This window comes from Syngnathus floridae, chromosome 10, assembly GCF_059516105.1.
Source record: "Syngnathus floridae isolate MCC-2025c chromosome 10, RoL_Sflo_1.0, whole genome shotgun sequence".
Classification (NCBI taxonomy): Eukaryota; Metazoa; Chordata; class Actinopteri; order Syngnathiformes; family Syngnathidae; genus Syngnathus; species Syngnathus floridae.
The window spans coordinates 6,994,149-7,014,502 of NC_142422.1; the positions used below are offsets into that span (position 1 = coordinate 6,994,149).

The 20,354-nt window shown below is 39.2% G+C and overlaps 1 protein-coding gene across 5 annotated transcripts in view; it reads left to right on the forward strand.

Annotated features, from left to right (window-relative positions):
* adgrb1a (adhesion G protein-coupled receptor B1a) overlaps positions 1–20,354 on the forward strand; it is a 73,004-nt gene that overhangs the window by 17,726 nt on the left and 34,924 nt on the right. For 3 of the 5 annotated variants that reach the window (XM_088387317.1, XM_088387319.1, XM_088387321.1), the window contains exons 3-13: positions 13,315–13,422; positions 14,368–14,529; positions 14,801–14,965; positions 15,095–15,259; positions 15,369–15,533; positions 15,743–15,844; positions 15,925–16,031; positions 18,073–18,267; positions 18,739–18,807; positions 18,984–19,092; positions 19,610–19,753. In XM_088387317.1, coding sequence (XP_088243443.1) covers positions 13,315–13,422; positions 14,368–14,529; positions 14,801–14,965; positions 15,095–15,259; positions 15,369–15,533; positions 15,743–15,844; positions 15,925–16,031; positions 18,073–18,267; positions 18,739–18,807; positions 18,984–19,092; positions 19,610–19,753 — 1,491 coding nt within the window. The remainder of the gene's footprint in view (positions 1–13,314; positions 13,423–14,367; positions 14,530–14,800; positions 14,966–15,094; positions 15,260–15,368; positions 15,534–15,742; positions 15,845–15,924; positions 16,032–18,072; positions 18,268–18,738; positions 18,808–18,983; positions 19,093–19,609; positions 19,754–20,354) is intronic. The other 2 variants (XM_088387318.1, XM_088387320.1) reach the window with 2 other exon arrangements.

Below are 20,354 nucleotides of genomic sequence, written 5' to 3' on the forward strand. Positions count from 1 at the left end.
GCTGCCCTTTTTCTTTGTCATTTGTGGTGAACAGTCTGAGTGAGTGACTGAGTGAGTTTTTTGGTGCAATGTAATCCACCAAAACCACAAAAGCAATTTTTGTAAAAGTGACAATCTCCCCACCACATTTAACAAATTCTTAGTTCTCTATCACGTTGAGTCATCCTCACACTCTTCTTAAGCCCACATGCATAACATCACACAGTCCGTTACTCACCTCCGCCCTCCCCTCACTCCCCCATACTGCTGCTCTTCTGCTCCATAGTCTTGTCACCTCACGTCTTTACGACTGCAGCTCTAGATCCCATCCTGCTGTCGTTTGTTTGACCATCATTAGGTTACGAGCCTATCGCCAATCTCCATAATATGATTCATTTGTTATTTTGTTATACAGACTCAAAGCATACGGTACCTAAATTAATCCGATTATAGCGCTTTGCTTTACTCACATTCACTTGTTCTCTTCTATATTTTCATATTTACGTATGTATTGCTTATACTATTGGTGTTTATTATATTTTTTCCTGTTTATTTAGTTTTATGGCCCGAGAGGCACCTGTAAATAAAACTGACTTTTATTATTGAATTAGCTAAAGCATAAATATTCAATAGACTTATATGAAGAAGATTCTATGTATCCATCACTTTTCTATAACATTTGTCCACATTATTGCAGGTAAACTGACTTGAAACTCGAGAGGCGAGGTTCACCCTGGACTGTTGGACAAAAAAATTAAATCATAAACACATTCACACCAATGGGTCATTTACAGTCTCCAATTAATCTGACGTGAATGTGGAAGGAAACTGGAGAACCCAAAGAAAACTAGGAGAACATGAAAAATCCACACTAAAGGGCCTGCGTTAAGACTTTAAATCAGTGTTTTAACAGTTAGCCAGACGTTCCGACCTTTGACTCCGCCGTATAGCCATTTTTAGTTGTATCCGTTAATACAACTGGTCAAATGGGTTAAGGATGTCCTGCACATCACATGTACCTGCCAGATTGCCGAACTCCATCTGAGACAAAATGTGAAGAGCGAAAAATCAATTTTCCTCTGTTCTGTTTGTGTAGCAGTGTCTTTGTCCCTTTCGGCGTTAATGACCACTAATTTGGTAGAGCATCTGCTGTTGAAAGATGTTTTCTTTAGCAGGCTTGGCATGGGGAAGTACTTTAGTCCATTGAATGTGTATTCAACGAATAATGTGCATCCTTTCCTTTGATATTTCTTTATTTATGTATGATACATTTATATACATACACACATGGACAAAATGGTTGGTGCCCCTCAGTTAATGAAAGAAAAAGCCACAGTGGTCACAGAAATAACTTGAATCTGATGTAATAATAAATAAAACTTCTATGAAAATTAACCAATGAAAGTCAGTCAGTCATTTTAAAATGATCATATTTTAAAAGGTAAACTCATAAAACAGGCCTGGACGAAGATGATGGTACCCTTAACTCACTTTTTGCTGGTGATATGTTCCAAAGAATTCAGCTTTGGAGCAGTGCTGCTGTGATGTCAGATGGCGCATCCAGTAGTTAGTGAGTGATTTCAGCGTGCTAAAACCCAATACACCAACCAGCTGGAAAAGCCTCCACGGCGATCACTAAGCAACCATTTCGTTGGCAAGCTGGCACCAGAACGTTGTCATCCCTGCGCTCGACCCCATAGTGAGCATGAAGAAAACAAAGTGAATAGGCTTTAACACTTGTTGATTTGTGTACATATTTGTGTGTGTGCATGAAGTTTGACATGATTGTGTTTCCTTGTACTTTGCTTAATGGCTGAAAATGACATTTTATATCAGCTAACAACTGCCTTGGTGTGGGGGTGGTACTGTACTGCACTGGACTGTATATGTTAATTAGAAAATATAGGAGTCTATCACTGACATATTTTAGCAAATAGATTGTTGGAAAAATGGTTCCTTGTTGTGTAATTTCACACTTGATGAGTGTTTTGGGACCTCAGAGACAAAACCATTTGCATACAAGTTAATTTTCCTTAATACGTCCCCTTGAATTAATTTTAGTTCGTTGTTTCACTGAGTGATTGTCTATAGTACTGCATGTGGAATTGTCACACTGGAAGTTGAAACCAAGAGCTGGTCCCTGTTGACTGAAGGTGGGTGGGTGGCTGACTGAGGAAAAGTGTAGCGCTGATATGTGCATTTAGTTGAGCGTAAATGCGCGGGCAGCAAGGTATAGTATGGTCCTTGGTACCATGGGTACAGTGTGGGTAGAAATAAATTGAAGACTGATGACAGCCTGATGCTTGCCACAGCCTGTTTGCAGGCAGACTCGAAGACTGTATGTATGTATTTGTGTGAATGCAAAAGGAAGAGGGGCTGTAGAAATAAAAATGGTTGTATATTTGCTGTTTACCACAGTAATAATCTTTGCAACTAACAAAGATTCATGACTGTAATTTGATATACAATACACATTGCTGTCATCATTTAGCATCGTTGGCAATTCATTGTACCGTAAGTCACATTATCTGTATCTATGTATTATGTTTTTATTGTTTCTGTGTTTTGGACACTAACAAATTTACCCAATTTCAACCCTTTCATCTTCTATATTTAAAAATTGCTTTTTGCTTAAACGGCGTGCAAATGTGGACGTACAGAGTTTGTACAGGACAGTGAGCATGATAAAAGTTTTAACTGCAGCCAGTGCCAGCTTGGCTGTGAGGCAATACAGATAAGTGCTAAGGGTGTCGTAGCCTCCAGGGGATGCCTCTAAAAAAATTCTACTTCAGTATAATTTCATTTTAAAAAATAAAATTTTACCATTAACATGTCAAAGCTAACAGAATGAATCGTAAAACACAGCCCATGTTAGAAAGCCCACTTTGTTTAAATGCTTTCTGCCTTTTTTTTATTTTTTTATTTTTTTATTTATCGATGGTATCTTTTTCCTCAGTTTGAAATGACCTTTTTTTCCTGGTGGTCATTAAACACACTGCATGAGAAGCATAATTAAAATTGAAGTAAATGTTTTGCTCTGGTTCTCTAACACCTTCTGCAGTATACCTTTGCTGTTATGTCAAAATTAATGCCTAACAAAGCATTGATGTCCACATCATTATTGGTTAGGCTTTTATTTGACCCCCCCGTCCCCCTTGTGTGTTGGTGATATGTTATTCTCATACACAACGTACAGCACTGCACTGAGAGGAACACACATATATCTACGATCGAGCAGAAGGTAATGCAAAAAGTGCCCACTTCACAGATCTGTGACCTTCCTGGACAACTTTATAAGCTAGTGGAGGTCAACTTGCAGTTCCTTATAAATGCAGTTTGTGTGCGCCGACCTTCTGGAAAGACAACAGCAAATCAGTTTCATCTTCCGTCACATCAATGACTGTGCATCTTTTGTGGCGATTAGGGAGTGAGAGCATCCGCTTCGAATGGCAGCTATTCAAGTCACTTGTGTTCACACCCACAACAGCGCAAAATGCCTGTTTTAAACACGGTGAAGCTGTCTGTGAAAATACAACAAAAAAAGTCTATCCTGCCCCTGTATGAATTGAGATTCCGCCTCATGCCCGACCTGTGTTGGTTATGAAAATAGAGATTTTTAATGTCAAATCAATGATACTGCATCGAGTATTGATTCCATTTTTGTGTTGGCGGTTTGTTAAACAATTGTGCTATTTCCTGACTGTCTCTTTCTTGAGAATGAGGAATGTATAATGCATTCATTTTTTTCCCCCTATCTCTCGTCAGTCATGTCATATGACTGTGGGAAACGATGCAACATGGATAAAATAGGGATGGTGTTTTCTGGCAGGCATATTGTCACCATTTACCTTCTACAATGTTGTGAAGGAATCCTAGATATTAAAAGCTGTCACTTCCCCCAAAAATAGTCTACTATGAAGGGGCTGTGAATCCGTGAAGGGTGAAATTGGGTGTGAAGGAGAAAATAGAGAATTGTCAGTATATCCCACTCTATTGACTGTGAGGACATGGTCTAACTGTCTCATTGTGGTTCATTAGATTTGATGGCATAGACGATGAATTGTCTCGGATCACACTGTGATGTGCAAGTTTATTGCTACCATGTGCCATATCTAGATTGGGAAAAATGGTGCTTATCCCTGTTTTGCTGCATCGGGGTGCCTCTGTGTCTTTGTTAAGAGTAGTGGGTGGTACTGCGGAATGGCTGCAAAAGCTGCTCTCCTTAGCAATATCACCCAAAATGACACATAGAGGTGAAATGCTGTCAGATTATACAACTGAACTGCTCAAGATATACTATGATGACCATATGCGCACACGCACACACACACGCACGCACGCACAAACACACACACTCAAAGAAACCATTTAGCACATCTCAGCAAATACTGCCTTATCCAAGTACTAACCTATTAGTGTTGTTGATTTAATAATCAAAATTATGTCTAACCTGCCTAGACGTTTTTACATATTGCTAAATCCATTTCACAAACCAAAAAAAATTGCATTTACTATCCAGCTCAGCATCACACTATCATTCTCTTCTCATATCAATAAAACCAGGTCAGCATACTTCCATCAATCGACTCCGCCCCTCTCTCATCCCACATACCGCCTCCATCCTTGTCAACAATTTGTCACCTCCTGTTTATAATGTTGCAACTCTCTCCTCTATAGCCTCACTCACAAGTTCCTCCATAACCTTCAAGTACAGAGACTCCACTGGCTCTCGGTCAAAGACTAGGATTCATGTATACCTTCATGGGCATTTACCCATCTGTCTGACCTCCTTCAAAAAGGAGCTTTCAGAGAGGGGGAGTAAAAGTAATAGTTAAATAAATAAACAAATGAATAAAAAATAATGTGGAAATGTGTTTGCAACAGTGTGCATAGAACTATGTTCAGAACGAGACAATCACATTCAAATTCATGTTAGCTGGGAGTCAACACACAATTGCCACCATTTGAAATGCTAGTAGCTTTCAAACAGAAGGTTAGCAGTATTTGGACTGTACATAATACAGTCCAAATACTGGACTATACACGTTGACTAATGCTCCATTTGCAGCTGAAGACAAAGATCCTGGAAGCAGCATTAATACTACAACCCATGCTTCATTTTAGTAGTTGACTGTTTTCTTTTTTGTGTGTGTGATATACGCAAGTTGTTTTTTCATCACCCACCACACACACCATTTGGTATTACAGTATAGCCAAGCTAGCTGCACCTTATGTAAGATGTGACTGCAAAAATATCAAGAAAAGTCTACTTGAACATTTGAGCTTTATCTTGGGTTAATACGAGGCACTTGTATTGGTGACTGATGTGTGAACTCCCATCCGATGTCTGTTTAAAGCGTTTGTGTGATGAGTTAATTCTAAAACTTTCTGAATGTTCTTTGGAGTTTTACTGTCATCCACCCTCATAGAGATCTTTTTTCAGGATGGTACAAAGGCTCCCAAAAGGATTGAGGTTAAGGTATAATGGCATGGCTCTTTACACCTTGACATAAAATGGTCAATTCTCATGTCACGTATTTTGCAAAGGCAAGCTTGACACCTTCAGGGATTTATATTTTCCTTTACGCTACCTTTCCCTTTTAGACATTACAACCTTCATGGGATATTGTGGCCATCCAGCTTTCTGCATGACTTCTTGAAACTCTAGAGGAATTATTCTCCCCTCATGAGTTGCTTTTAAACTGTAAACTCTTTTAATACAATGCATTTGCCTCACAGACTCATTGCTAAATATGCTTTAATCTGACTAAACCTAGTTGATTTTGTAGTCACGTTCAGATGTTTCATTCCTTATGCAAAGCATCGGGCCCATTCATCCTTTTTAAAAGCAGTTGTATTTTGAGGGCAGTTGTATTTTCAGGGTTAGTGGTTAGGGTTAACCATATGTGAATAAATAATCAAGATAATCAAAGAGGGTGATCACAACCAGAAGAATAAAAACATAGGCCCAGATATCTTTTAAGGACATCTGCTTTTTTCTGAGGCACCTTCCAGGCCTTAATTCAAGGTTATTAGACACATGCCACTCTTGAAAAAATGTCAAAGCTTTTTGGCAGCATTGTGGCACAAAAGAGGCAACAATAACTGCAACTAACTTAAAGGCCAAACTGATTTTTAGCTCCTTCAGTATGAGTCAAAGTTGTGTCATCAAGTAGGCCTCAAATGCTCTCTTCAATAGATTACTCACTTTTGCACACTTGGGAAAAAAAATGTTTTTTTTTTTTTTGAGGTGACATAGTATTGAGCTTTTATATGTCGAAACATTTTGAAGATAGTTATACGCAGATGCTCATGTATTGGGAATCTAATGTTGAACCAGGGACATTTTATTAGGGCTCGGCTGATATTGATTTTCCGAGGCTGATACCCATATTCGAGAGAGAAAAAACAATTACCGATTAATTAGCCGATTTCTTCTAATTTCTTCTAAGACATATCGAATAAATTAACGTGAAGGTTTTAGAATACATTTGATACATTACATTGGACTGTTGTGCAAGACTTTGGCCTTCAGTAAGTTTAAGTTTTTAACTGAGAGAAATTTAAGGACAAAAACGGACAGTAAAAGATTCCATAGCATAATATCAAACACCCTCACAACTATCCATAAACAGTTTGTTTCGTCTTAGTTTCACAAAGTTCACCAAGCTGCCCTTCACACACCCACTGCTATCGACCACATTACCCACACTTCTCTATCATCCCATCCAAACTTTGTAATTGCACACCTCTTTCATTTCCCTACCACAATAAGGCTCGCATCACCCACTCCACCAACTCCTTATCCATTGCTACCACTTTTTCTCTTTCTCTCTGTGAGTCACAATGTAGTCACCCTCCCACACGGTGTGGGGAGGGAGACAAGAGTTTGATGTATGAGAGAGCATTGTAAAGCGTGGGAAGACTAAACTGCATTGCTCAGAGATCTGCATTTGTGTGTGCTTCCATTTGTTTGTATGTGTGCCAAAACGGCCAAGGCTTATAGGTCTGCAATCCCTGGCTGCCTATGAAAATGTTCCTTGGGTTTATACTATAGCCCTTATGAGTTTAAAATTCAATGGCTAATGCACCGCTAAAGTTTCTTGGAGAAAGACTTAGAAAAGAAATAATGGCACATTCACTGGAGATGAATGTAGAATCTCCAGCGAGGACCTGCACACAAGAGCGCACAGCGGGGGCGAATTTGAGTCATAGACATAAAGTCTTGGACAGGTATTACATAAACAGCCTGTTCGTGAGGGGCAAAAAAATATTAACTAATGCTGTTAAAGTCAAGTTTGAAAGCATCCATCCATCTTTTTTAAATTTTTTTATAGCATTGGTCTTCATTAGGGTGACACGTGTGGTGGAGCACATCCTAGCTGATTCTGCGTGAAAGGCACGTTATACCTTGTACTGGTCTCCATTCCGTCGCAGATCAATTTCAAAGCAGCTCTCACTAATTTGAAACTCTAACTGCACGAAATTCTGTTGAATTCAATGAAGAAATGGGACCATAATTGATGAAAAAAAATGACCTTTGCAAACAAACTTTGGGAGTTCTGTGACGTTGAATACAATGAAGAAATGGGACCTTAATTGATGAAAAAAATGACCTTTGCAAGCAAACTTTGGGAGTTCTGTGACTTTGCTTAGTCGCTCTGCGCACACAAGCTTTATCAGCAACAGACGTGTGATTCAAAGAGGACAAAAAAAAACAAAGCCCCACCAAGTGAGCTGTCAATCCAACTGGTGAAAACAGGGAAATCCGATCCCCATGCTGAACGACCTTAAAGAAAGAGCTTTTTTTTTTAATCGCTCCCTCTAAAATAGGACATCCATCTTCGGAATTGAAATGTCTGGTTGGCTGACCTGCACCTGAAACCAAGGAGTATCCGACATGATATGTATTTATAGACAGTGTGGTTTGGCACCCAAGGTGCCACTATGTGAAACAGAGGGCTCAAATAACTTGTCTTCTTGTTATAATTCAAAATTTGCTGATTGAGCTATTTGATAAAAGTGGAGTGACAAGTAGTTATGGATGCATTTAAAAGGAATTTAGTTTTGCTGATATGTATAAACAAATTTATCATGCAGTGCTCCACGTAGGTAGTCGACCGTTTAGCATGTCCACCTCACAGAGCAGAAGCCACGGGTTTGATTCTGGGCTCTGGTCTTCCTCTGTGGCATTTGCATGTTTTCTCCAGGCATTTTGGGTCTCACATTCCAAAAAACATGTATGGTGGTTGAATTGTTCCACTAAATTGTTCATAGGTTTGATTATGAGTGTGAATGGTTGTTTGTCAATATGTGCCCTGCAATTGGCTGGCAACTATTTCAGGGTATAGCTTCAAATACTTAAAGCAACTTGCTACATGTTATGTATCTGTGTACTACTATAATAATAATAATAATAATAATAATGATAATAATAATAATAATAATAATAATAATAATAATAATAATAATAATAATAATAATAATAATAATAATAATAATAATAATAATAATAATAATTCATAATAATAAGAAGAAGATATAAACAGTTCGGATGGATGGATGGATGGATGGATGGATGGATGGATGGATGGATGGATGGATGGATGGATGGATGGATGGATGGATGGATGGATGGATGGATGGATGGATGGATGGATGGACGGACAGACGGACGGATAATAATAATAATAATTAGGATAGTGAAAGAGTGCTTAGTGCTCCAGTCAGGATATTCCAGTTCAAATCACAAAGTCTGTGTGGAATTTGAATGTTCTATCAGTGCTTGTGTTGGTTTTCATCAGATAATCCAGTTTCTTCCCAAACCCCCAAAACAAACTGAATTGTCCGTAGATGTGAATCTGCCTTGAACGATTGTGTCGACTGTGTGTGCCCTGCGATTGACTGTTGACCAGGCCAGAGTATGCCCTGCTTCCCAGTCAGCTTGAATAGACTGCAGTTACCCATAACCCTAATGAGAACAAACAGTTTAGAAAATTGGGTGGATGGATTCCTCGGCTCTATGTAGACACACAATAATGAAACCTTGATGATTGCATGCTACTTTTGTGTTACTTTTTTTTTTTTTTTTTTTTTACAAAGAATTTGTCAAATTATCAAATCTCCATATATTTTTTTTCATGATAACTGCTCATCTTCACACAAAATGAACATTTAAGAAACCCTTCTTGTTCAGCTCTTTTTAACGATAGTCTTGGCAATTTATGCTAAGTGCATACAACTTTGTATGGTTCCCCGGTTATTGTTAACATGTAAATGTAGAAATTTGTAGCGGGAAAAAAATGTGCATGCACAAGAGCCAATCTTCTGTGAGCCCATTATTGGAAGACTGGGTTGTTGCAGGTACTATCTTGGTTACCCAAAGTTTCAACTACTGGTACGGAAAACTCTATGACCAAACGAATGAGACAAGAATTTTTAAAAAAACAAGAATGCTTTCTGAAATCGTGTCTGTTTTACAGTAACAACTGGCCTGCATCCTAATGAAAATGTGAATGCATTGGGCTAGCCATCCATCATTTTTTTCCTATGCTGATCAGCTTCATTAAGTTGGCAAGTGAGGTGAAGCCTATCACAGCTGACTCTTAGGCGAGGGGGGGGGGGGGGGGGGCACATTGGTTTGGTTGCAAGATAATCGCAGGACATATAAAGATGAACAACTCAAATTCACACCCATGGGCAATTTGGAGTCTTCACTTAACCCAGTGCTTGTCAATTATTTTCTGTTATGCTCGCTGGAGTGACAGCAAGTCCCCCAAGCATCGCACTACGTACCCCTAAGGGGGCTCGCCCCACTATTTGAGAAGGACTGACTTAACTCAACATACCAACATTTAAGAATATGGTAGGAAGCTCAAATACCTGGAGAAAATAAGATATGCATATTCCTCACAGGAATGTAAGACTGTTTGAAACTCCAAATCTCTAAACTGTGGCCAGACGTGCTAATGACTTGTTCACCATGCTGTCCATGTGCTGAGCTGTTAAAGACATAATTCATTTTGTCGGGGTTGTGGCCTGTATGTTATAAGCAAGCTCAAGTCATTTTTTATTAGCAGTTTGACAAGTTGAATAATTTCTCAAGTAAAATGAAGGTGCAATAGTCAATGAGCTATAACATACCATAAATACTGTTCTTCATTTGTTTTCTTAAACGGAGATTTGCAAACAAGAATAAACAAACATGAGTTATTAGGTGTCAAATCACTCATTGCAGGCACACGTTCGCTGCCTTGTAATAAAAGAAAAGTTTTAATAGACAACATTAGTGTTATAGTAGCATTCTATGAATAATTTTCTTTGCTTGCGTAACAAGGTGGCCATGTGGCCAGCAGACTACACCGTCATCTGACTTGAACTTCACTCATTAGCCAACATGTTAATGAAGGAAACTATACAAATACAAATAAAATAAAAAATAAAAACAATATTATTTATAACCACTAAGTTGCTGTCGGGTGTATTATACTACAAGACTGGCTTTAACTGCAATACCATCCAGAATGTAGAATTGTTGAATGGGCATATATATGTACATAGAGGGGCTGGTGTGCTGGATTCACTCATCGTTGAGGTCTCGTGTAGACCAGTCCACAGCATCTGACCATTCTTGACAGTCTTTATGAAGTCAAAAAATGCATTTACAAACAATAATACTTTGATGTACATTTCTGTGGCCAACACCAGTGAGCGAAAGCAACACTTTTGTCTTCAGTGTTGCTGATTGACATGCATGCTATAATTATTGAATTTTCAGACCCCTCTAGTGACTATTTTGCAAAAAAATGCAACAATGCCAAGGATGGTCTTCATGTTGGCAAAATTCGTCCATGGTGGAGAGATGAGAACCAGAGGCTTTACCTTGAAAATAATTTGGGAGCAGCGTAGTGCAGCGACTTGTGGAGGAACTGAGGTTGATGTGCTAACCATGCTGCCCCTGCCCAACTCAATTGGTAAAGAAAATGTTTTTGACAGGCGGAAAAAAAATAGTGATAATGTGGCTGCACAAGTATGATGTGATTCAACTCCAAATAAAGTTCAGATTTCACTTGTCATAAAGGGAAACTTGCACTCGTGAAAAGTGCAGAACTGCCACTCTGAGGACAATAAAATGGTTGGCAGGTTGGTGACACCAGCAAGACTAGCACAGAAACTGAGCATATACAGTACGGTGAATATTATTAATTATTATTATTAATAATTATTATTATTATATTATTATATGATATAAAACTACCAGACAAATCAGGACAGACACATGTACTATTATGATGGGCATTTCTTCTGCCTCTGACACCAGTATGACATCGCAGTGTTCATCCTAAATGTGAGCATTCTAAAATCTGCTAAATACCATCAGAAAATTAGTCCAAAATTCTACTGAGTCTGTTTGGGCAGCATTCTATTCCGAACTAAAAAAAAAAAGACACCAATGTTAGGCCCATTAGAGGGCCATTTTAAATGAATACATTCAATTATTATGAAATACAATCGAGGTTAGCAGGTTAGTGTGACCCTCCCCAAACAATCAATTTTTTCACATGACCCCTTTGGAAAAGCAATTGCCTAACCTTGGTTGAGCGAAAGAAATATGATTTACTCTGAACATATGTTAAAGAGTCATAATTATTATTATTTTTTAATACATATTTACCTACGAAATAGGACGCACGCACGCACGCACGCACACACACACACACACACACACACACACAACTGTTTGTGCACTCCTTCACAATTGCCTGCAACAATGCATGACTGTTGTTTGGTTCTTTTTGTGGTGTGATACGCACAATACATACATAACATATGCAACACAGTGAAAACCAAATTTCCTTTCATTGATACATCTATTCATTTTTTTTTTCGAATTACTTTTCCTGATTAGGGTCAGGGTGAGCAAGAGCCTATTGCTGTTGACTTAAGCAAGCGGCAAGGTACTTTGACAGGCACTTAATCGCAGGGAACAAGTTGTATAGGCGGACAGCCATTCATACTTACATTGAGAATTATTATGAACAATTTAGAATCTTGAAAAGACCTACCTTGTATACATTCATTAATTGTGTGCGAGATCAGAAGCGGGGGGAAATAAGCAGTCTTCACACAAGAGGGCTTGTGCGGACACTCTAACCAAGGTCCCTAAATTTTGTCCAGTGAAATGAAATTAATTGAAATGCACTGGTTGCAACCACATAAATGAAAATGTGAATGCGGTTGAATCATTTTTTTGTGCCCCCCCCGCACTTGTACTTCAATTCACTCCCCTCATCTTATCTGTCCTATTATTTTTTTTTCTTCTGTCTGTCCCTGCTTCCCCTCTCTTCTCCTCCCCCACCCGCTCTTCCTTTCACTGCCTGTTATCTCCAACATGCAGTTGACTGCTTCTGTCCTCTGGGTGTCAGCACTTGCCTTATCCTCCATTCAACCATAGCGCTTTATGTGAACTAACCACCCCTATTCTGTCAGCATTTTATTTCCAAGTATTTTTTCACTCCACACTCTGTCATTTTAGTCTTTTCTTTTTCCCGGTAGCTCATGCATAGACATCAAAACACACTCAAAAATCAATAAATGTCGAGCAATTGTACAGAAGGCCTCTGTTGTGTATGTGTGTGTGTGTGCCTGTGGTGTGTGTGCTTCTGTGTGTGTAAGTGGACATGAATATGTGTTTCTGTTGGTGGAGGCAGCAGTTTGGTGGCAGATTATTGATTTCAAAGCTGGTTAAAATTTGAGCTGTAACATGAAATAATCGGTTCACTCATAGCCCTGCTCTAAATGGTAGCAGAAGATGAATGTCAAGAAATTAAATAATACAGTAGAAATCATAAAAACATGATGCTATGCTATATTGAACAACAAATATAACAACAGACATCAGATGTTGTCCCAGGTAATTGACCCAGGCATGTTAGCATTGTCTAAAGATATCCATCCATTTTCTGAACCACTTCTGCGAACAAGGGTCGCGGGCGTGCTGAAGCCTTTCCCAGCTGACTTCGGACAGTAGGCGGGGTACACCATGCACTCATTGCCAGTTTATCGCAGCAGTATAAAGATATATGTATTTTTAAATAGAATATCCTGTAAATTGTGACTTTGTGATATTTATAACCCAACATTTAAAGTCCTCAATTGTTTTTCGACTTTTGACACTTTCCCTGATAATATTGGGTTACTGGAAAACAGAATGAAAGTTAAATTACTACAGCAACATGTAATGTTAATAATAGAATAAATAAAAAGAATAGAATCAAACTGCCTTGATGATTTCTAACCCCTGCTTCCACTCTTTCTCTTGTTCGACCTTCTTAGGTAAAGACCTGCGTATTTCTCGCAGTCAGTCACTTCGTTCAGTGGACAATCGTAAGCAGCTTGATGAAGGACAGAAGCCCAACAATGGACCGCAAAACCCTCAGACAGGTAAGAGCTTTAATTTGGGGTGTCTTGGAGCAAAACATGACCCCACCACCCCGTCCCAAGAAGTGCATCAATCTTTGTGCATCCTTTTCACTCTGAATATCTGCTTGCATGCCTCAATGTGTGCGATTCGGAACTATGTACTGTATGTGTTTTGCACAAAACATAATATACATTGAGGTGTGAGTTGAATTTCCTAGTGAGTATGATAAACTCAGAATACGGCAGTCTCAATCAGACCATGTTGCTCTCGCTCTTTGCTGTTGAGGATAACTGCCTGTTCTTGTATGTGTATATATACATATATAACTTCGCCTAAGGAGGAAAAAGACACACTTTTTAGGCCAGCCATCAGGTTGTAAAAAATATGTTTATGCTTTATGTATTTTCCTCATTGAAACACGTGGCCGAGTGCACTCTAGTAGCGAGGGTAAAAGGAAAAATAATTAATTTAATCAATTCCTCTCTCGTCTCCCTGCTCTCTACCTGTGAATTTAAAGATTCTTCCTCCGTCTACCTCTGTCTGTGCAGCCATAGCCACTGATGTTTACTTGCATAGCCTAAGCTAGAGGAGCTAATTTCCCAATCAATTATAAATGCAAAGCATAAACAGTTTCAGCCACATGCCCACACCTGGACACATTTGAATGCAAATGATTGGTTGAGCCCCTATTAACGTACTATACTAGACACTCTTAGCAGTTTCCAGTTTATTGTTTTGAAAGGGGTCACTCTGAGGTTTGCAACGGAATTGGACATTCTGATATGTTGCTCAGGAAAATGTGCATGTTACAGGGGGCTGCTGTTTTGTACAATGGCAAGAAACCACCCTTCATCACACACGCCCTTCAGAGACTAGATCCTGCATGCTAATTAGTTATGGCCCTCTCCTTTCCTCCTCCTCTTTTTTCTACTTCCCCATTCTTCCCCGCCCTTCCTCCTCAGTAGACTCAACCTCAGGTGAGGAGTGGTCAGCATGGAGTGTGTGTTCTGCTACATGTGGGGAGGGCTGGCAGAGTCGCACTCGTTTCTGTGTCTTCTCCTCGTACAGTACCCAATGTAGTGGGCCACTGCAAGAGCAGAGAACTTGCAATCCTGCTATTTGTCCAGGTAAGTTCCCCTTCCCTGTCCGTCTAGCTAACTCCCTGCACTCGCCAAGCCCTCTCCTTGATGCTTTCTTGTCATTCGAGTATACCCAGACTGTTACTCAGGAGACTATATTCCCTCAACGTAGATAGTTTGGGGCCTTAAGCAACAGAAAAAAATCCTACAATAACAAACATTGGATTGCAATTTATGATCATGGAAAAAGTTACAATGTATTTGATCATATTAATGTGGGTGTTATATGTAAATCATACTGTAGCTCCTCTATTTTCAGTGGCCGGCGTATGGGATGAATGGTCACCATGGAGTTTATGTTCATCAACATGTGGCAGAGGTTTAAGATCCCGAACACGAACGTGCACCCCTCCCCAGTTTGGAGGAGATCCCTGTGAGGGTCCAGAGAAACAGACTAAATTCTGTAATATAGCTCTTTGTCCAGGTAAGAAACACAATGCTTCTAAAATATCCAAGAATGGTTATGAAGTAAACTATGTGGCACAGTGCCACCAAAACTTACTGAAACACATTTTGTAAAATATTTTTATGCTTTGCAAATGTCAATTCTCAGTGGATGGAGTGTGGAATGAGTGGTCAAGTTGGAGTTCCTGCTCATCTTCCTGTGCTAATGGGACCATGCAACGGACAAGAGAGTGTAACGGTCCCTCATTTGGAGGTTCTGAATGCAGAGGAGAGTGGCTGGAAACCGTTGACTGCTTCCTTGGGGAATGTCCTGGTAGGGGAGAGACCACGATTAAGACCATGCATGTCCTTATATGTTGTACTCCTGTGTGTGTGTTCCAGTTTTTTTTTCAAAGGTTTTAACCATGCAAATATCCTTTCAGTCGATGGCAGGTGGCAGCCATGGTCTTTGTGGTCAGGGTGTTCCAAGACTTGTGGTGGGGGTAGCCAGCATAGAAACAGAATTTGTTATGGGCCCTTTTTTGGAGGGCAGTCTTGCCCTGGAGAACGAGAAGAGGTTCGACACTGCAATGAAAAAAGATGCCCGGGTAAGTAAAATCTGTCTGCATGATGCTTTTGCAGTTGGATAACATTTGAGAAATGTGAAAACCTGAAATATTCAACCCTATGTTAAAGAAACAGTGTCAAATGTTTCAAAACGGTATCATTCATTAGTATCCAAACTTTTCACTGGTAATGCTTATTTTTTTGTGATGCTTTTCTATCAACAACTTGATTCATATTTTGGTGTCATTAGAGCCACATGAAATATGCATCGAGGACAACTACTCCAACGTTGTTTGGAAGATGACTCCTGCTGGCGATACGGCAGCAGTACGATGTCCTCCCAACGCGATGGGTTAGCGTCAGCCGCCGAGACACATATTTCCAAATACATGATGGCATTCTAAACCAATAGTTACTTCTGCCTAATTACAGGGTTGATTTTGCGCCGATGCATCCTTGACGAGGAGGGTATTGCATACTGGGAGAACCCAACCTATATGAAGTGTATTTCCAATGACTATCGCAGCATACAAACTTTGGTGAGTTTCATATTTGCATTGTGTATTTTTGAAAACAGCTGAAGCTATAAGAGTTTCCATTATGCGCAAACAGCTATGCCTACAAATTATGTCCATACTCTCCTGTGAGTAAGTCAAATTTTAATTCTACTTTAATTTAATTTATGGTAAATAAACTGCACTTATACTATATAGCGCTTCATCCACACCACATGGTACCCAATGCGCTTTACAATGCCTCATATTCACCCATTCAGACACACATTCATACACCAATGGGAGGCTGCTGCTGCCATGCAAGGCCACGAGCTTAGAATTGAGAGGCAAACACTCCTACTAAGCCTATAAACCTAACCATTTATCCTTGTCATAAAAATTACACCAATGAGTCTTATTTGAAATCAAAGTATTTCTCTATTACATTTCAGTATAAGTACATACTTATTGAATGCCGAGTTAACACAAAATATTCCGTTTCCATGTGTTTCCTTTTAGAAAATATAAAATATTTTACACTCAATCCACCACATTGTGGGATTGTAAGACTCACCATCATTACAATGGTGAAAAATAGCCATGTTTTTTTTCAGTATCAAAATTTTTATTTTGTTTGTGTTTGTGTATTTGTGATTGTTTTAGCAGGCAGGAATATAATCTCAGGTTTTTTGGGTATGATACAAGACTGAGATTTGGCACTACTGTATGTTCTGGCATAAACACTGCCTGCTGCTCATAAATCTCATTTCACTTATCGTGTTTCCTTCCATCACTTTGACATATTTTTGTAAATGCACAGTGTAAAAAAATAATTATCATTAAAAATAATGATAAATATTACATGTTTGCCCTCCCACAGTTAAACTCTTGATTCAACTGTGTTATGCATTTTTTATTCCCGCTGATCAATTGTCGCCATTGGACTCATGGGTAATTGGAGGCTATCTGAGGTAATGCGGGCAGGAGGCAGTATATTGGTCTCCGACACATAAAGTACAAAAAAAACAAGCTACACTTACATTTACACCAATGGGCAATCAAGTATGGGTAATTAAGTTTTTGAGGTCTTGGACCTAATTAAGTATGTGTAATCAGCTCTGCTGGTCCATTGTTGGAAGTGGACTATCGCCTCTTTGGCTGCTCGCCGATTTGATGGGGGAGTGCAGAGTTTGGGCAGGCAGGGACCCAAGTCAGGGTTTTGGCACATGCTCTGGTCAAGAACCTTTTCTAAGACTTGTGAGTCGAAGCAAAATAGGCTAGGAAAAACTGCACAAGTTTATTCAGCTGGCTCTTAAGGCTTGACTCAAAATCAGGAGTCTGGTGAGGTTGAGTACAATGAGTTAGAAATCTCCACGGAAAGAAACAAATTTCCTAAGGCAAACATGACTATTTATACACTTTAAGACACAAGGTGTCACCCAGTATGGCCATGGGGCTGTCAGTTTTTATTTATTTTTTTGCCGAGTGGACATTTTTATAATAGTGTCATGGCAAGGCTAATAAGGGTGACAATATGTGATGTCATTGATTTACCTGTTTGCTGAGTACCCACTTCTTAAAAGCGTCCAAGTCCGTCCGCCCCCCCCCCCCCCCCCCCACACACACACACACACATACACATTATACACACACAAATTGCAACTGTGTTTCACCTACAGTACAGTACTGATTATATTCAATTGAAATTTGACCTTCGTCTAGCTAACTGGCTAAACTAACCCTCTTTTGATATGGTCAGACTATATTCATCTAATAGGAGTTTTAAAACAAAAGGCCTGCGTTATAATGGTACAAAACATTCTCGGTATCTATTTTTTTCTTTTACAAAATAAGAGTGATCAGTATAGATAGAGAACAGCTAGGGTGCTCCCCTGAATCTAAGCTGTGACACTAAGCACGTTTAAAAAATAAAAATTGGGTAAAATAAAAATTTCAAAGCAACAAACTTAAGTTTGACGAATCAACTACACATTTTAAGTTTACTTATATGAAAGTAAAATAATAATGTGGGAGTAATAATTACATTTTGTTTATATACTTCTAACAAAAAGTGTCTTTTTGTCAGACTCGAGATCATTTATCCAAAGCACAACGAGGCCTTATGGGTGACGGCGTCTCTGAAGTGATGACAAAACTGAGGGTGACTTCCAGTGATGGCACCAGCTACAGTGGTGATTTGCAGGCCATCCTGGATGTGCTGAAGAACATGACTGAGATCTTCAGAAGGGCATACTACAGTCCCAGCAGCGCTGACATGAGGGTGATTATTTTTTATTATTTTTGTTTTGTTTTGTTTGAGCTTTTCTTCACTTACATGTTACAAAGAATACATTCAATACAGCTCCAATCAACAAGATTTTGTCAAAATCAATTTTAGCTAAACACGAACTGTAACTGGATTTCTCAAATTGTAAATACACATTAATATGAATTTACCCCTGGTGATCAATAACGTATCTATCTATCTAGAACAATCAAATTTTAATGAGTGGGCTAACATCAAGGCTAGGTTGAGGGCCAAAGTGATCGAAATGATCTTAATAACAGTTTGCTTCAGCCTGATTTAAAACTGACATCTTATGATGTTTTACTATACATACCTACATTTGTTATTAAATCGAATATCAATCTGGACCTGTGTCAAACATATTAACTACTAACATTTTTAAATTGATCAATTACCGATTTTGTCAAATATTTTCTAAAATTCGGAAACATTTTTCTGTTTCAGAACTTTGTCCAGTCAGTCAGTAATCTACTAATGGAAGAAAATCGAGTCCGATGGGAAGAAGTGCAACTGGTAATTGTTATCTTTTTGATATTGCATAGAGTACACTAGAAAAAAAAAGTCACTTGATGTGTGTTTTACATATCAAGGTGGAATTTCCGTTAGGAGATCATAAATATAAACAGTTCAATTGAACATTTTATTTGAAATATAATAACCATTTTATTGTATTTTACATTGTCTCACAGCTGGGTCCAAACGTCAAAGAACTTTTCCGCCTGATTGAGGACTTTGTGGATGTTATTGGTCTGAGAATGAAAGACTTTCAAGACATGTATGAAGTCACTGATAACATAGGTAAGCCTTGACAGTTATTTATTTTCATTGTCATTCTGGTTTTGAGTAATTTTGGGCTTGGCTGTTGGCCTATACCTTTTGCAAATAGATTAGATAGTTACGCTCAAACTTATTCATACCCCTTACAACATCCAAGTCAGAGCATCATCCTCAGCCACCACCTCTGGAGCAGTGCAGCCCACGATATGCTTGGCGGAGCGTTTACTTAACAGAATCCCTAACACTGTAATCCGCATGGAGCGGACAGAGTTCGGAAAGACTTGAGTAACCAAGCGGCATACTATGATTTATTTTTCGAAGTACACAGCATCCCCTTAGCAAATAGTACATTCACTACTGCTATGCTGCTATCTGCAGAAACATTTTACACTCACTGCCAGACAGACAGAACAAACCATTGTTTGCAGCTTTCCAACATCCCAATTCATACATTCTTTATTGGTCTGTTGTTTCAAGCTGAACATCTTAATCCAGGGAATTCCAAGGTTATGTGTTAAGGTTGTCATTTTTGTTACAGTTTTAAGCATCCACAAGCGTCCAATGCTGAGTAACGCAGACATCAGCTTCCCAATGAAAGGCTGGAGGGGCATGGTGGATTGGGCCCGCAACACAGAAGATAGAGTCATCATCCCTAAACACATCCTTCTAACAGGCAAGCCAGGTTGAGTGCTGCACACACACTACACCAGCTAATTGATTACTTGATTAGTAATGGAGGTACAGTTCTACTAAGATAATTATTGCAAATATAATAATTTTGTTATTGGGTGCACCTCAGAAAGCATACGGGCCTCCACAGGGGGAAAAAATGAAAGACCAAAAGAAAGAAATAGGTCAGTTAGGGGAGAAACAAAAGCATAGTGAAAAGTAAGCTGTATCAATATCGATAACCATAGGCTTAGTTTACAGGCATGACACAAAAAACATACACTTGTTAAGAGGTCTGTTTCTGTCCCCTGCAGTCCCCCCCCCCCCCCTTCCCCGTTTAAAAACAATGTAACAACAATAAACAGACACGACAAGCACCAGGCTTGGCTGGCCAAATTACGCCGCTTAGAAAATGTAACATTGACGTTGGATGATCAATTTCTCCTACCAAGACAGCAATGCACTATGCAATGAGTCTCACACAAACAGAACAGTGTGCGTGTGTGAACGCAATGCCACCTCCTCCTGAGAGAAGCAAATTTCAATATCTTACAACATTCCCTGCAGTCACAAGTCTGCTGTGACCGGAAAACAGGTGCATTAACAGAAAACAG